Source organism: Paroedura picta, chromosome 15 (assembly GCF_049243985.1).
Source record: "Paroedura picta isolate Pp20150507F chromosome 15, Ppicta_v3.0, whole genome shotgun sequence".
NCBI classification, from domain to species: domain Eukaryota; kingdom Metazoa; phylum Chordata; class Lepidosauria; order Squamata; family Gekkonidae; genus Paroedura; species Paroedura picta.
The window spans coordinates 17,756,586-17,769,672 of NC_135383.1; the positions used below are offsets into that span (position 1 = coordinate 17,756,586).

The 13,087-nt window shown below is 46.2% G+C and overlaps 1 protein-coding gene across 3 annotated transcripts in view; it reads left to right on the forward strand.

Annotated features, from left to right (window-relative positions):
• Positions 1–13,087, forward strand: part of EFCAB5 (EF-hand calcium binding domain 5) — a 44,648-nt gene that overhangs the window by 15,505 nt on the left and 16,056 nt on the right. For all 3 annotated transcript variants that reach the window (XM_077311294.1, XM_077311295.1, XM_077311296.1), the window contains 5 exons: positions 3,180–3,335; positions 8,653–8,752; positions 9,275–10,150; positions 12,135–12,215; positions 12,337–12,429. In XM_077311294.1, the coding sequence (XP_077167409.1) occupies positions 3,180–3,335; positions 8,653–8,752; positions 9,275–10,150; positions 12,135–12,215; positions 12,337–12,429 (1,306 nt within the window). The remainder of the gene's footprint in view (positions 1–3,179; positions 3,336–8,652; positions 8,753–9,274; positions 10,151–12,134; positions 12,216–12,336; positions 12,430–13,087) is intronic.

Here is a 13,087-nt window from a genome sequence, read left to right on the forward strand (position 1 = left end):
ATTATACCTTTGGAGAAATACCTCCAAATAGTGAGCCTGGAGCTCAAGTGAGTCTAGCAGTTCTAGGTCACCAATGAATTAAGATTTCCCACTTGCTGCACTCAGGAGACACCCTCCCCATCCTGGTCTTCCGCCGGCACCGTCATTATTGCACAATTAGCGCAGCTCCTGCAGCATCTGTTTTTGGAGCTGAAATTCTGTTAGCCAGTCCACAGGGCTGCAATATCCCAGAGGAGGCTCTGCAGCATCACCTTGAGTAGTTATAAAAGAAAATAGCCAGTGTTAGTCTACAAAGATCCCAGCTCCAATAGAGACGAATGGAGTTATGCCAAGTCTCAGCCCCTTGCTTTTGAAGGTCATCCATTTCATGCTCTGTAGAGAAACGGGTTCTAAAGCTATTTTTTGAAAGATAACGTGTCATCTTGTTTTAAGTCTGCAGTGATACGTTTGAAAATTCCTCCTCAAAGTGCTTGCTCCTAATCATCCAGAATCATCGGCATTTGGAAAAGCCTATTTATTACTTGAGTCAAGTAACTGACTCTGTAGTTCTAAACACGTCTCTGGGAATGACTAGCAACATGCTTAGATGAAGACTGGGACCATAGCTGCAGTATGATTCACAAGGAGCCTCGGGGCAACTTGAAGACTCCTGCTTTATTGTAGCTTCAGAGCCAGAGCCCGTTTTGCCAGCAGGCAGACCCCAAACCACAAACGGCAGTAGGTGGGGAACAGGTTACTGCAAAGAGGCCAGAGAGCCTCGTTTATCTGTCCAGTGACAGTGCAGAAGATGACTGGGGAAAAAAAGAACTAGTCCAAAGAATACAGAATTTTCTTCCAATGGCCAATGAGTTAGCAGAGTAGGATGGATTTGAGCGAAAAGAACAATGGCCTTCTGAACACAAATAGCAACTCTGACCTAGGTAGCTGAGGTAAGCCCAGCCTCATCAGATCTTGGAAGCTAAGTAGGGTCCACCCTGGCTATTATTTGGATGGGAGACCTCCAAGAAGCACCAGGGGCATGACACAGAGGAAGGCAATGGCATATCCCTTGAAGAAGAGCTGTTTTTTGATACCCACTTTTCACTACTCAAAGGAGTCTTGCAAATACCTTTTCTTTCTTCTCCCCACAACAGACACTTTGTGAGGTAGGTGGGGCTGAGAGAGCTCTAAGAAAATTGTGATGGCCCAAGGTCACCCAGCTGGTTGCATGTGGAGGTTCTCCAGGTTAGAGGTTGCTACTCTTATTCTCCAGGTTAGAGGTTGCTACTCTGAACCACCCTTAACCTTACGGGGCCACCATGTTAGGTGTGACTTGGTGGCACTTTCCATTACCGCCACCACACAAGCAATGTATAATTTTAAAAAATTAGGACCAGATAAAACTGCCCAAAATAGTGAATGTAGGCTTTCTAGTTCCCCAGAACTCTTCATCAGGCTGGTTGAAAATACAAAAGACCTCTTGGAATTGTCCAGCAGAAGCAGCCAGCGCAGGAAGCAAGCTGTGGCTCTGCAGGACCCAGGAGAGCTCCCAGAGTAGGCAGGTGGGGTCTGCGCAGCAGACTTGAGTGCTAGTGACCCTAGTGACCCAGCTAGTGCTGCTCTCGTTGTCTTGTGCTGGGCATTCAGAAGTGGGTTGCTTCTCCTCAATCTCCTGGCCTTACTTCGATCTTGGAACAGCATTCTGTACCAATAATTAGCTTAGCCTCATTGCTCTTATGAGTGATGGAGGAGGGGTTCTATAGGTGGTGCTGGCCTACAGGAACTCAAAGAGAGTGTGGTGGGAATAGTTTGCCTGTGGGCAGCCGGTACCAGTCTTTCTTGCTGTCAACCATGGGCATTCCACACAGGCAGGGAAATCAAGGGGCCACCATCTGTTCTCTGCACCTTTGAAAATGGTAGGGATGCCCTACCCTACTGTGGTGTTGTGTTGGTCCATTTTTCCTCCCACCCACATTGGCAGAATGGGGAAACCCACTGTAATAACTCAGCCCACAGGCTGCGGCTGTAGCTCCTCCTTGACATTTCAAGTCCTTTACACTAGTCAGACTACCTTTTTAGAATGCCTGTCTCTTTTTGCCCATTAAAAACTCACCCAGTGATAAATCTGGAGCTTAAAGTGTCTCCCTGACCCAAGCTCCCAATAAATCTCCTTTGGATGGTGTTCTCAGTGTCAGAAGATTAGCTGAAACTAGTTTCCAAAGTCACTTCCTTTTGTCCTCTTTATAAAAAAACGGGATCCATAGTGATTTGCAGTCTTCCCCAAATCCCTTGCTGCCGCCCGTCTCAGGTCACATGGACATAGATCATGCAGGATGAGGCCACGCCATACACTGCCATGGAGCAGAAAGGAAACGGTTGTTTGCTTGGCGTATTTAAACCCTGCGCCTCTACCATTTCCCCCGAGATGACTAACAAAAGCAGTATTCATCACAAAAGAGAAACATTAAAGAGATATAAAACATCCCGAATAATACCCATCCAAGAGTAAAAAAAAACTGAACACAAGCCTTCACGCCGGATAAAACTGGCTGCACAAAACAATCCTCGGCCTAAAAGATTTTAAAAGCAAGCCATAAAACCACCTGGACACAGAGGCTACCTACTGAGAATAAGGGCAGGGGGTGTGTTTGTCTGACAGAGCCTTTTCAGTGGCAGCACTGAGATGCAGCGTGCTCCTTATGAGGCACAGCTATAATTCCTCCCCCACACCCTGTTTGCATTGTCCTGTAGATTAGCGTAGTCTGATTTCGGATTTGATCCTGAGAACTGGAGGATTTGTGCTGTTACAGGTAATTTTTAATCCACATTTTGAAATTATATAGTATTTCAATTAGCTCTTTCCATTATAATATGCCACTCTCAAATGCTCGGGGAGTGGCACTGTATGCCAACAAGCAAAGTCAAATAAATCAGCAAAGAACACTCTTGAGATGATTCAGTAACAGCTGGCTTCGGTCTGCGTAACCAAGCTACCTTGGAGAAGGAAACGTGACTTTCGGTAAATAGGGTGATCGGCAGTAGAGAAAACTGAAAGTGAACATATGTTTTTAGGGTGGAGCTGTGACCTCTGGCAATGACTTCATTGTGGGGGGGAGGGAGGACCCTTGGTGGGCCAAGAAAGTTGAGAGAAGAGTGGCTAAGAAGACTAAACTTCTCTGCCCTTCTTCTCCCTTTCACAGTATGTCTTTTCTTACATCAAAAACTTCACCAGTGACATGTTCCAGGAGCTACTGAAGCACCTCCTCCAGTGTGCCAACGATGCCCGAGAGATCATAAGGCACGACATGTCCAGGCGGATCTTTTTCCAGCTTTTCCTGGACTGCGACTGCGGAAAGGTAGCTGCACAAATCTCCTGAAAAGGTCGGCAGTGATTCTAATCCGCCATCTTCTCAGGGTTTTAGGCATACACCCTGCCCTACAGCCTGATAGCATTATAATCCATGTCCTGAATGCTTCTTTTTCATCTGGTAGACCAAGTTGACTTGTCATCAAGCAAGGAAAGACGGTAATAAAATAAATAGAAACAAAACAGCTACCCAACTGGACAACAAAAAGCAAAAATGCTGTGAATTAGGGATCCCTTGCACGTTGCCCTTAGGGGCCATGGCACACAGCAACACTTCCTTCCTTCCTTCCTTCCTTCCTTCCTTCCTTCCTTCCTTCCTTCCTTCCTTCCTTCCTTCCTTCCTTCCTTCCTTCCTTCATTCATTCATTCATTCATTCATTCATTCATTCATATGCTACCACTCCCACATAGTGGACTGTGGAGGATAACAATAACCCTCAGAAAACTCCAACAATCATAAAAGCCCCATTAAAAACCCATTAAACCCCACCCTTGACGGCAACATTACCTCAATCTTCCCCACTCACAGGCTACAAGAATAACCTCCAGGAGAACACACATTGGTGGCTGATGACCTGGCTATCACTGGGATGGGCCCAGATCTTACTGTCCCTGGCCTCAACCAAAGACCTAGGAGAAAAGCTCGGTCTTGCAGGCCCTTCAGAACTGGGAAAGAAGAAGTCAAGAGGGGTCTAATGCATTAGAAAGAAGGGGCCAAGAGGGGTCTAATGCTGACACTGGCTTTGTGTAGGGTACTTTACCTGTGCAAATAATGGAGAGGTCATTCTACTAAACACATGGTACTGGGCTTCAGATGAAACAAGATTAGGCTGCACGGGTAAAATGCTTAATGCACCTAACTGGAACTTCCACTGACATCAGATTGTTCTTTGTTTTAGTGTAGTTTTAATGTATTTTTATCGTTCAGGCAGAAGTTGACAATGTCTCATTTTGTTCACTCTTCAAAGTGTTCCTGTCGAAATCTGGCTATAATCTCTCTCTGCACACACTCAAGGAGCTCTTAGCAGCGCTTTAGCACCAACTGTCCCTGTTCAGATTAACAGTGGGGCTCACAAGAGAAGGAATTGTGCAGTGGAGACGGCCAGGAGAATAAACATATTTTCTCTCTTTCTTTTGCATAAGTGTGTTAGAATGGAACTGGGGTCACTGTGAGTAGGCGAGTAGTTGTGAATTTCCTGTCTTGAGCAGGGGGGTTGGACTAGATGACTCTGGAGGTCCCTTCCAACTCTGTGATCCTGTGATTCTAAACTTCCTGCATGATGAAGGGTTTCTTTTTAGCCAGTACAATAGGCACATTTATTTTGTGCGTGTGCAAGAACACATTTTAAACAGTGTTATTTTTAAAGGCTTCTCACTGAGCAGAGCTTCTGTCTGAAATGTTGAAGAAGAGGAGCTGGGCTCTTATATCCTGCTTTTCACTATCTGAAGAAATCCCAAAGTGGCTTATAAATGCATTTTCCTTCCTCTCCTGACAACAGAAACCCTGTAAAGTAGAGAGAGCTCTAAAACAACTGCTCTGCTAAACCAGCTCTAAGAGAACTGTGACTAGCCCAAGGTCACCCAGCTGGCTGCATGTGGAGAAGTGCGGAATCAAATCCAGTTCTCTAGATTAGAGGCCGCTCCACTTAATCACTACGCCATGCTGGCTCTCCCACTGACTCCTCACCATGCTGAGGAACTACTATCACTTTTAAATAACCTCATTTATCTGACATTTTTGTGGTTGGCTCCACCTCCTTCAGTAGCCACTTTGTGATTGTAGCTGCCTTAGACAAAAGTCAAAAGTTAAGCAAGATAACCCGCCACTAGGCATCCCAAAAAGCCTCCTTTGTGGTTGTAAGCATTTTAGATAAAATAAATTCATCCACCAAGAAAATGACTTCACTTAGAGACTTTGACTCCGAGATATTCTCAGGGGCCTGTTCACAAGGAGTCAGATGTGTTGGCTGGTGACCACTCCCAAAGAAATTTAAATAATTCTGTCCGTCATCTACAAGGCCTGGCTCTTGTTACTGGCTTTTGGGGAACAGGAGACATCCCTTTAAACAAGCATCCCCAATAGAAGCAGATCACTAATCACATGTGGAGTAGGCAACAGCTTCCAAAAATGCAGCAGAAATTCTATGCAGTTTTTAAAGGCTTCAACCTGCTTTCCTTCCCAGTGTTGTCATCAGTTCCCACCCCTTCCCCTGGAAAGGAAAGTGGAAAATGAAAAGCAACTCCATAAAAGACCTCTGTGGCCCCTCTTGACCTGTTGCTTTGTTGGCTGTTGGCTGAAGGTCAGCAAGGTTGCACCAGTTAATTACCTTTCATTGGTTCAGCAGTTGTTTGTCCAAGAAGGATCATCCGTTTATATTCAGCCTTATGCCCAGTGATCTGGGCAGATAGATGCTTAGATGGGTTCATTCTTGTCAGACTCATCACCTAACAAGTTCATGTTGAAAGTGAGTTGCCAGCATCACACGTCTGCCTTTTGAGCCCCACAGCAAAAGCAGAAGACAAAGCTCTGAGCATTCTTACTGGGCCTGGCCAATCCAGATGCTGCATACAGTCAGCCAATCCTGATGTTGGCCATTTCTGTTGCCTTCTGTGCCTGAAAAAAAGTCTCTGAAGATGCCCAGAGTCCTAGGCTAGAATGTGTCCCACTCTCACAGGCCAAACCCCAGAAATTCCACTTCAAACCTCAGAGTAAACTACGAATCTCCTAGATTGACTGACTCAGCTGCCAGCAGGGTAGAGGTGTGCAGGATGAGATGCAGGGATGAAAGAGAGCCAGTTTGGTGTAGTGGTTAGGAGTGCCGACTTCTAATCTGGCATGCCGGGTTCGATTCTGCGCTCCCCCCACATGCAGCCAGCTGGGTGACCTTGGGCTCGCCACGGCACTGATAAAACTGCTCTGACCGGGCAGTGATATCAGTGCTCTCTCAGCCTCACCCACCCCACAGGGTGTCTGTTGTGGGGAGAGGAATGGGAAGGTGACTGTAAACCGCTTTGAGCCTCCTTCGGGTAGGGAAAAGCGGCATATAAGAACCAACTCTTCTTCTTCTTCAAAGCTGAGAAAGGGGAACGGTGCAGGAGTCAAGGGGAAAGAGAACTAGGTTTGTGAACCAGAATTTTTGCTGAAGTTGCAGAGAAGAAGGACTGTATTTCCCCCCCCCCCCCAGGCTTGCTTTGTGGAGCCAGGGAAAGGAGGCCAAGATAAAGCCCAGGTTTGGTGCCTGCTCTAGAGGTTGCCAATTGATGACATTTTGTTTGAGGGAGGGACTCACTTTCCCCAGTATAGGAGCCCAAAGAAAAAAGGGGCCTCTACAATGTAAGTACTCATTGCTTGGAAGGCGGACAGGAGGATGCCCTCCAAACAATCAGTTAAAGAGCACTCATTAAAGAATCTGATCTGTGGGGCCCCTTCCTCCCAGTCCATCCTGACACCTTGCTGTCTTTTCTGGTCCCATTGCACCCGTTTCCCCAGGGGTCTGGTTATCATCCAGCCAGCCTTTATCTGGCAGCTTTGACCCCTTGTTTCTCTTCTGCAACATGGCAGGAGGTGGCACGACTGCTTGGGCATATTTCATTGGCTGGCAGCCTTACTGGAAAGCTGCTGGTTCCTGCAACTTCTGCATCCAGGGGGTTTAAGCGCAAGATGAGCCACTGTCTAGCCTACTTATGCAGCAGAGATGGCCAAACTGGAAAGCAACAACAAGCATTAAATCACTGTACAGTTGCAAACCAGGGTTCCTCTGAGGTTGCTTCCCTTTCCTTTCACCATGTGTTTCCCCTGCGCATTCTGTCACGGTTTCCTCCTCTTGTTTTCCTGGCCTTTGTCATCTTCCTCTCTTTCTCCCTGGCAGAGAAGGACTCTTGTGTGCATTCCCTGTCTCTAAAGGCAGCGAGACAGACTGGTATGTGTCCTGTCCCTCCAAGATGATTTATATTGCTTCTAGAAGGTGCTCCAAGCCCACCTGCAGTAAGAATGGTGACTGAGCATTTTCTAAAGATCAGATGCCAGGGAAGGCAAGGGACTCATTTAAAAGCTTTAGCTCTAAACAGGCAGATTCATGGAAGACAGGCCTATCAGTGTGACAGCAAACTTTATTTATATTTATCATTAGATTTCTGTACCGCCACCTCTCGAAAGACTCATGGAGGTGTACAAATAAAACCCATTCGACAGACCCCCAACAATGCAGCCAGATGGTGAAAACTCTCAGACCCTCCCCCTCCCAGGCAGCCACTCAAGATGGGAGTTTCAGGTGTTAATGCGAGGACCTGATCCCTCAGAGGGGCCCAATTGATTTTAGCCCTGGCCTCACCCAAAGACCTGGCGGAAGTGCTCTGCCTTACAGGCCCTGTGGAACTGTGAAAGCTCCAACAGGGCCCTCAGCTCTTCTGGGAGCTCATTCCACCAGGTAGGGGCCAGGACCAAAAAGGCCCTAGCCTGGGTTGAGGCCAGGTGAATTGTCTTGGGGCCAGGGATCGCCAGCAGATTAGCACCCTGCAGGGGGCATAAGGAGACAAGCGGTCCCTCAAGTAGGGCCCAAGCCTTGAATGTTCTTAAAGGTTAAAACCAAAACCTTATAGTTGATCCTGGCCAGAACTGGCAACCAATGCAGCTGCCTCAGCACAGTCTGACTGTGGGCCCTCCAAGGTGTCCCAGTTAAAATTTAATAATTAACTCCCACCCATTCAGGAAATCCTTCCTGGGCTGTCAAGAAACCCCAAGGTTTCACAAAACCCTGGAGAAAGCCTGGTCTAGAATGAATAAAAATTACTTTAGCAGTACCATTAAGAAAAAAAAAACCCTGTGTGTCTTTATACTGCAAACATTTTATGTGATTAATCTGTTTCCATGAGATTACCTCCTTTGAAACTCCTTGGCAATCCCTGAGAAGTATTGTTCCTCTGACACCCTCTCTCCTAAATGGCCACCCCATTCCATAGTTTGCCCCATCTCACTGACAATGTGACAGGTTATTCTAACGCAAACATACCGAGCCACAGACATCCTTCACGTACAAAAGTATTTTAAGAAGCCAGAAGCCAGGCTAAAACCCACAGCCTCCGCACCAAGACTAGAATCCTATCCACTGGTCCAATAGGGTATAACCCATTGTATTTTGTTGATTTTTAAATACTGTTTTAAGCTCCACGTGTATTAAATCCTTGTAACTTTCCATTGGTTTTATTGTATTTCGCTCTCTTGTCAACCACCTTGGGGACTTTTAGTTGAAACTAACTAATCTGTATCCCATGGGGTTTACCAGCATGCCTGTGTTCCTTTTTCCCAGGTGGGGCTCTTGGACCGACGACGGGTTTTGATTTTACTGGAGAATTTCTACAACAACTGCCCAGAACTTGTTAGGAAGGGATTCCGCAATCCAGGCCAATGTAAGTGCACAGTCCATGCTTGGAACCAGTGTCAGGCCCAGATGGTGCTGTGACATCTAAGCCCAGGAAGCGGGAGGGACAAAGTATGACGGGAACTGCTGGGAATCAGCAGTGTTTGGCCTGGCAGAATTGCTAAAATGATGTCTGCAAGCGGGAAACGGTGCATCCCTTTGGATGCCAGAGCATAGTTGCTGGTTTAGGAGCAGCTCTTTCTGCCAGTGTAATTGCTCCTGCATCTTGGTCATGCCTGTTCAGCCAGGACATTTGCAAAAGAACTAGTCCTCCACTGTCCTCTTGGGTTGTTCGGTTCAGGGAAGCTTCCTGCCAGACAGTGTCACAGGGGTCAGCTCTGTGCCTTCCACCCCTTGCTTTCACTGGCACCTTCGCTCAACACTTTTCAGTGCCTCGGGGTAAGGCCGGGGGAACGTCCACTCCCAAGGCACATAGACAATGTATTTCAGTTAATTTTCTATTTAGGTAGCTTCAGAGCATGTGAACAGCCTGCCCTTCTCTCCAAATTAGGGCCAGTTATTGAACTGGATGATATAGAACTCACAGAGTTTTGGGGAGACATGGAAGACGATGAGCAGAGGCTGTCACAACGAAACCTTCTGTCCAAATATTCTCAGCTTGACCTCTCTGGAAAAGCCATGGTCCTCAGTCAGATCCTAAAAGATATACTGTCTGAAGACGCAGTGGCCGCACCTGATACAGGAGGCACCACAGAGGGGCCCAGAGACATTAGCCAAGAGGAAATTGTCCTGGGGCAGCAGGTCATTTCAGAAGTAGAGATGAATGCTATTCAGGCAACAGTTTTAGAGGAACAGGCTATAGAAGACCAGGAGGGACAAGTTCCAACTGTTGTTTTAGAAGAACAGGCTGCAGAAGGCCAGAAGGAACAGGATCCAACTGCTGGTTTAGAAGAACAGGCTGCAGAAGGCCAGAGGGAAAAAGATCCAACCGCTAGTTTAGAAGAACAGGCTGCAGAAGGCCAGAAGGAACAAGATCCAACCACGGTTGCTAGACCATCAGCTGCCACTGAAGATTCTTTTATTGGAGCCATGAAGTTGGGCTTGGACACATGGGAGGACGATGGGAACGTGAAGCCAAAAGGTCCTGCCGCTACATCAGAAAGTGAAGCCGCAGTGATGCTAGAACAGGCATCAAAGGAACATGATCTGAGCTCTGACAAACAGATGAGCTCAGAGGAACCTGATCTTGCTGCAAAGACAAGCACAGCTGAGCCAGCGTCAAGCCCGGGAGAGGAGACCACAGTGCCTGATAAGGATGTTGGTGCAGAAGGGGGTCATGAGCACATGGAGGAGAGTACAGAAGATCAGCCAACTGCAGGAACTAGTGAGCCACTGGCACAAGCTATCACAGAAAGCCAAGTCTCAGGTAAGGCTTGTGTAGCCAAGTGCTGGGTCTGTAAGCTGGATCTATGAAAACCTCTTACTTCTGCCAGTGCTCCCTGTAGTTACAGCCTGGAGAACAGAGGACCATAAGGCTTGATACTGCAAGGGATCTTGGGGGCATAGCAGTGGCATGGCACATGGTGGCCTCTCTGGGTCCTGCTTCTGGCCCCGGGTGCCCCAGGTAGCTACTTGGGTTGTTTCTGAAGCCCGGGCAGCCCATAATATCAATACTGGAATCAGTTTAAGAGGCATGTTCAGGTGTGACATGCTGAACCTGCCAAACTTGTTTCAGTTTGAACTTGTGCCCTTTGTAAGGGGCGGGGTGAAAGATTCAAGAGCCAAACAAGTTCACTCATCTGGAAGGAGCTAGGAGTGCCTCCATTCAGAGCAGGCTTTATCAACTTTTTTAACACTGAGAGACCCCAGAAATGGCGCCATTACACAGAATATAGTTGGGAAACATAGCTGTGTATATACCCACCCGAGGCCCCTCCCTTCCCACCCCCTCCAGGTCCATCATTGGCCATTGGGGGGGGGTGTCCAACACGATCATATATGATCGTATCACCCAAATTTAACCACGTTTAACAAATTTTAAAAATATATTAAAAAATAATTAACTCTCACCCATACAGGAAACCCTTCTAGGGCTGTCAAGAAACCCCAGGGTTGAGAAAGCCTGATTCAGAACCTCTAGATCAGGGGTAGTCAAACTGCAGCCCTTCAGATGTCCATGGACTACAATTCCCATGAGCCCCTGCCAGCATTTGCAGGGGCTCCTGGGAATTGTAGTCCATGGGCATCTGGACGGCCACAGTTTGACTACCTCTGCTCTAGATCCTAAAGGCAGATGAGAATCTCAGCAGGCTGTCTTCACCATGTCAAGGAACCCAAAAAGTTAAATATAAATGTGCAACCAGGTGTTTTAAATATTTTACAAAAAGAATTGGAAATATTATAATAATATGCAAATACATGTATTATTTTAAATGCATGTTAAAAACACTAAAAGGACTCAGTATTAGCCTCAGATGCAAAATCAATTTGACAAGGATTGATTTAAACAAGGATCCAATAGCCTAGACCAGGTCACTGCTATAGAGTGATGTTAGTTTAGTAGGCCCCTACAAATGTGGATATACCCAATCCCAAAGACCAGGGGTAGTCAAACTGTGGCCCTCCAGATGTCCATGGACTACAATTCCCAGGAGCCCCTGCCAGCATTCGCTCCTGGGAACTGTAGTCCATGGACATCTGGAGGGCCACAGTTTGACTACCCCTGCCCAAGACATTAGAAGAGACTAAGTTATTTCCAACAATCATGAAGACATTATTAGAGAAGACTGAGTTATTACAATACTGAGAACTCACTGATGAAGATATCAAAAATGGACCATACCTGGGAATTCATTTTGAAATTGTTTTGAACATTGTGATATTGTTTTGAACATTAAATCCCTTCGCCATCACCAGCTGGAGACTTTTTCTTCTACGTTATCACAGCTGACAGGTCTTCACCTGTTTCTTCAGTGGTTAGGCATAGATCTGTGTGCCTAAATTGTACAATACATAGGCTCAAGGCATATAATACATTCCTTCAGATAATGGAAACAACACTAGAGAAACTGCTGAAAGGGAAGGGAAAAAAGAACAAAAATGTTTAATAAAATGCACATTTAATGAGCACAAAACTAAAAACAAATCTAGCGCATATGAGATGCGTTTTTTAAAAATTTACAAACTTTTTGAAAATCACTTAAAATTCATATAGTACTTACTATTCATCTACTATTCACTGTGTGCCATGAACAAGCCCTATAAGAATAATCTGATTGTGGCTAGATTCTTATTTAAAACAAAATGAAACAAAAACTCATCTCTGTGAGCGGCTCCTACTCCTTGGGCTTCATGGAGAACAATGGCGGGTTCTTGGTACCTTCCTGTTCACGGATGGTTTCTCTTTTCAGGATTGTTCTCAGAGTCCTCGTGGAAACCCAGCAAGTCATTTGAAATGGCGCCTCAGCTGATATACGGACAGTCATGGTCAGGTGATGGCACCCCTTTGCATTCTTGAGCCTCCAGCTGCTGTAGTTCACAAGTCTGCTGAAGCAGGGCATATACACCATCTACTGAGCAGTTTCTTTTGTTCGTGTCCCCCCCCCCCAACAGGTGACCTTGAGACTGCTGACTTGACCTTCAATTACACTGACTATGGCAAGGAAGTCCGGGAGGATTGGAATATCGAAAACACCAGGTTTCCAGGTACAGGATTTCTTCGCAGTACCATAAACCCAAGAGGCTTTTTTTCAGTATGGCTATTTGCAGGAACGTTCCTGCAATTCATTTCTATGATGGAAAGGCTGCCTTCATGTGCAGGTCAGAGCACTGTGCTGACGGCTTGTTTTTAGTCCTCATCTTGTCAGAACGATTGGAGTAAGATAGAACAAATTTAGAGTTCAGTGACACCTATAAGGCCAACCAGGTTTTATTCAAGGTATGAGCTTTCGTGTGTATGCACACTTCCTCTGATACAATATCATGGAATGAAAGGAATCAGCTCAGACTTATAGATGGAGGGAGGGGGCAAATTAACATACAACATAATGAAATTGCCCGGGTTCCAAAGTCAGCAATTAGGATTTGTTTGCATTCACGTGAGATTGAATTGCATGTAAGACAGGATTGCTATATTCATTGGGGGAGCAGCTTGGAACTTAACTGCACTCCTGTTAATGGAAAACAATGATGGCAGCAGGATCCCCGATACACCCCAATGGAAAGAGTGGCCTTGTGTATTTATGGGAAGCCTTACAATATTCTGGGCATAATTTAGTAGTTCAATATGCTTAAACCGTTCTGTGCTTTTGCTGGGTTGCCTGCCACCCCTTTCCACACTTCCTTTAGAACTGTAAAGCCCATT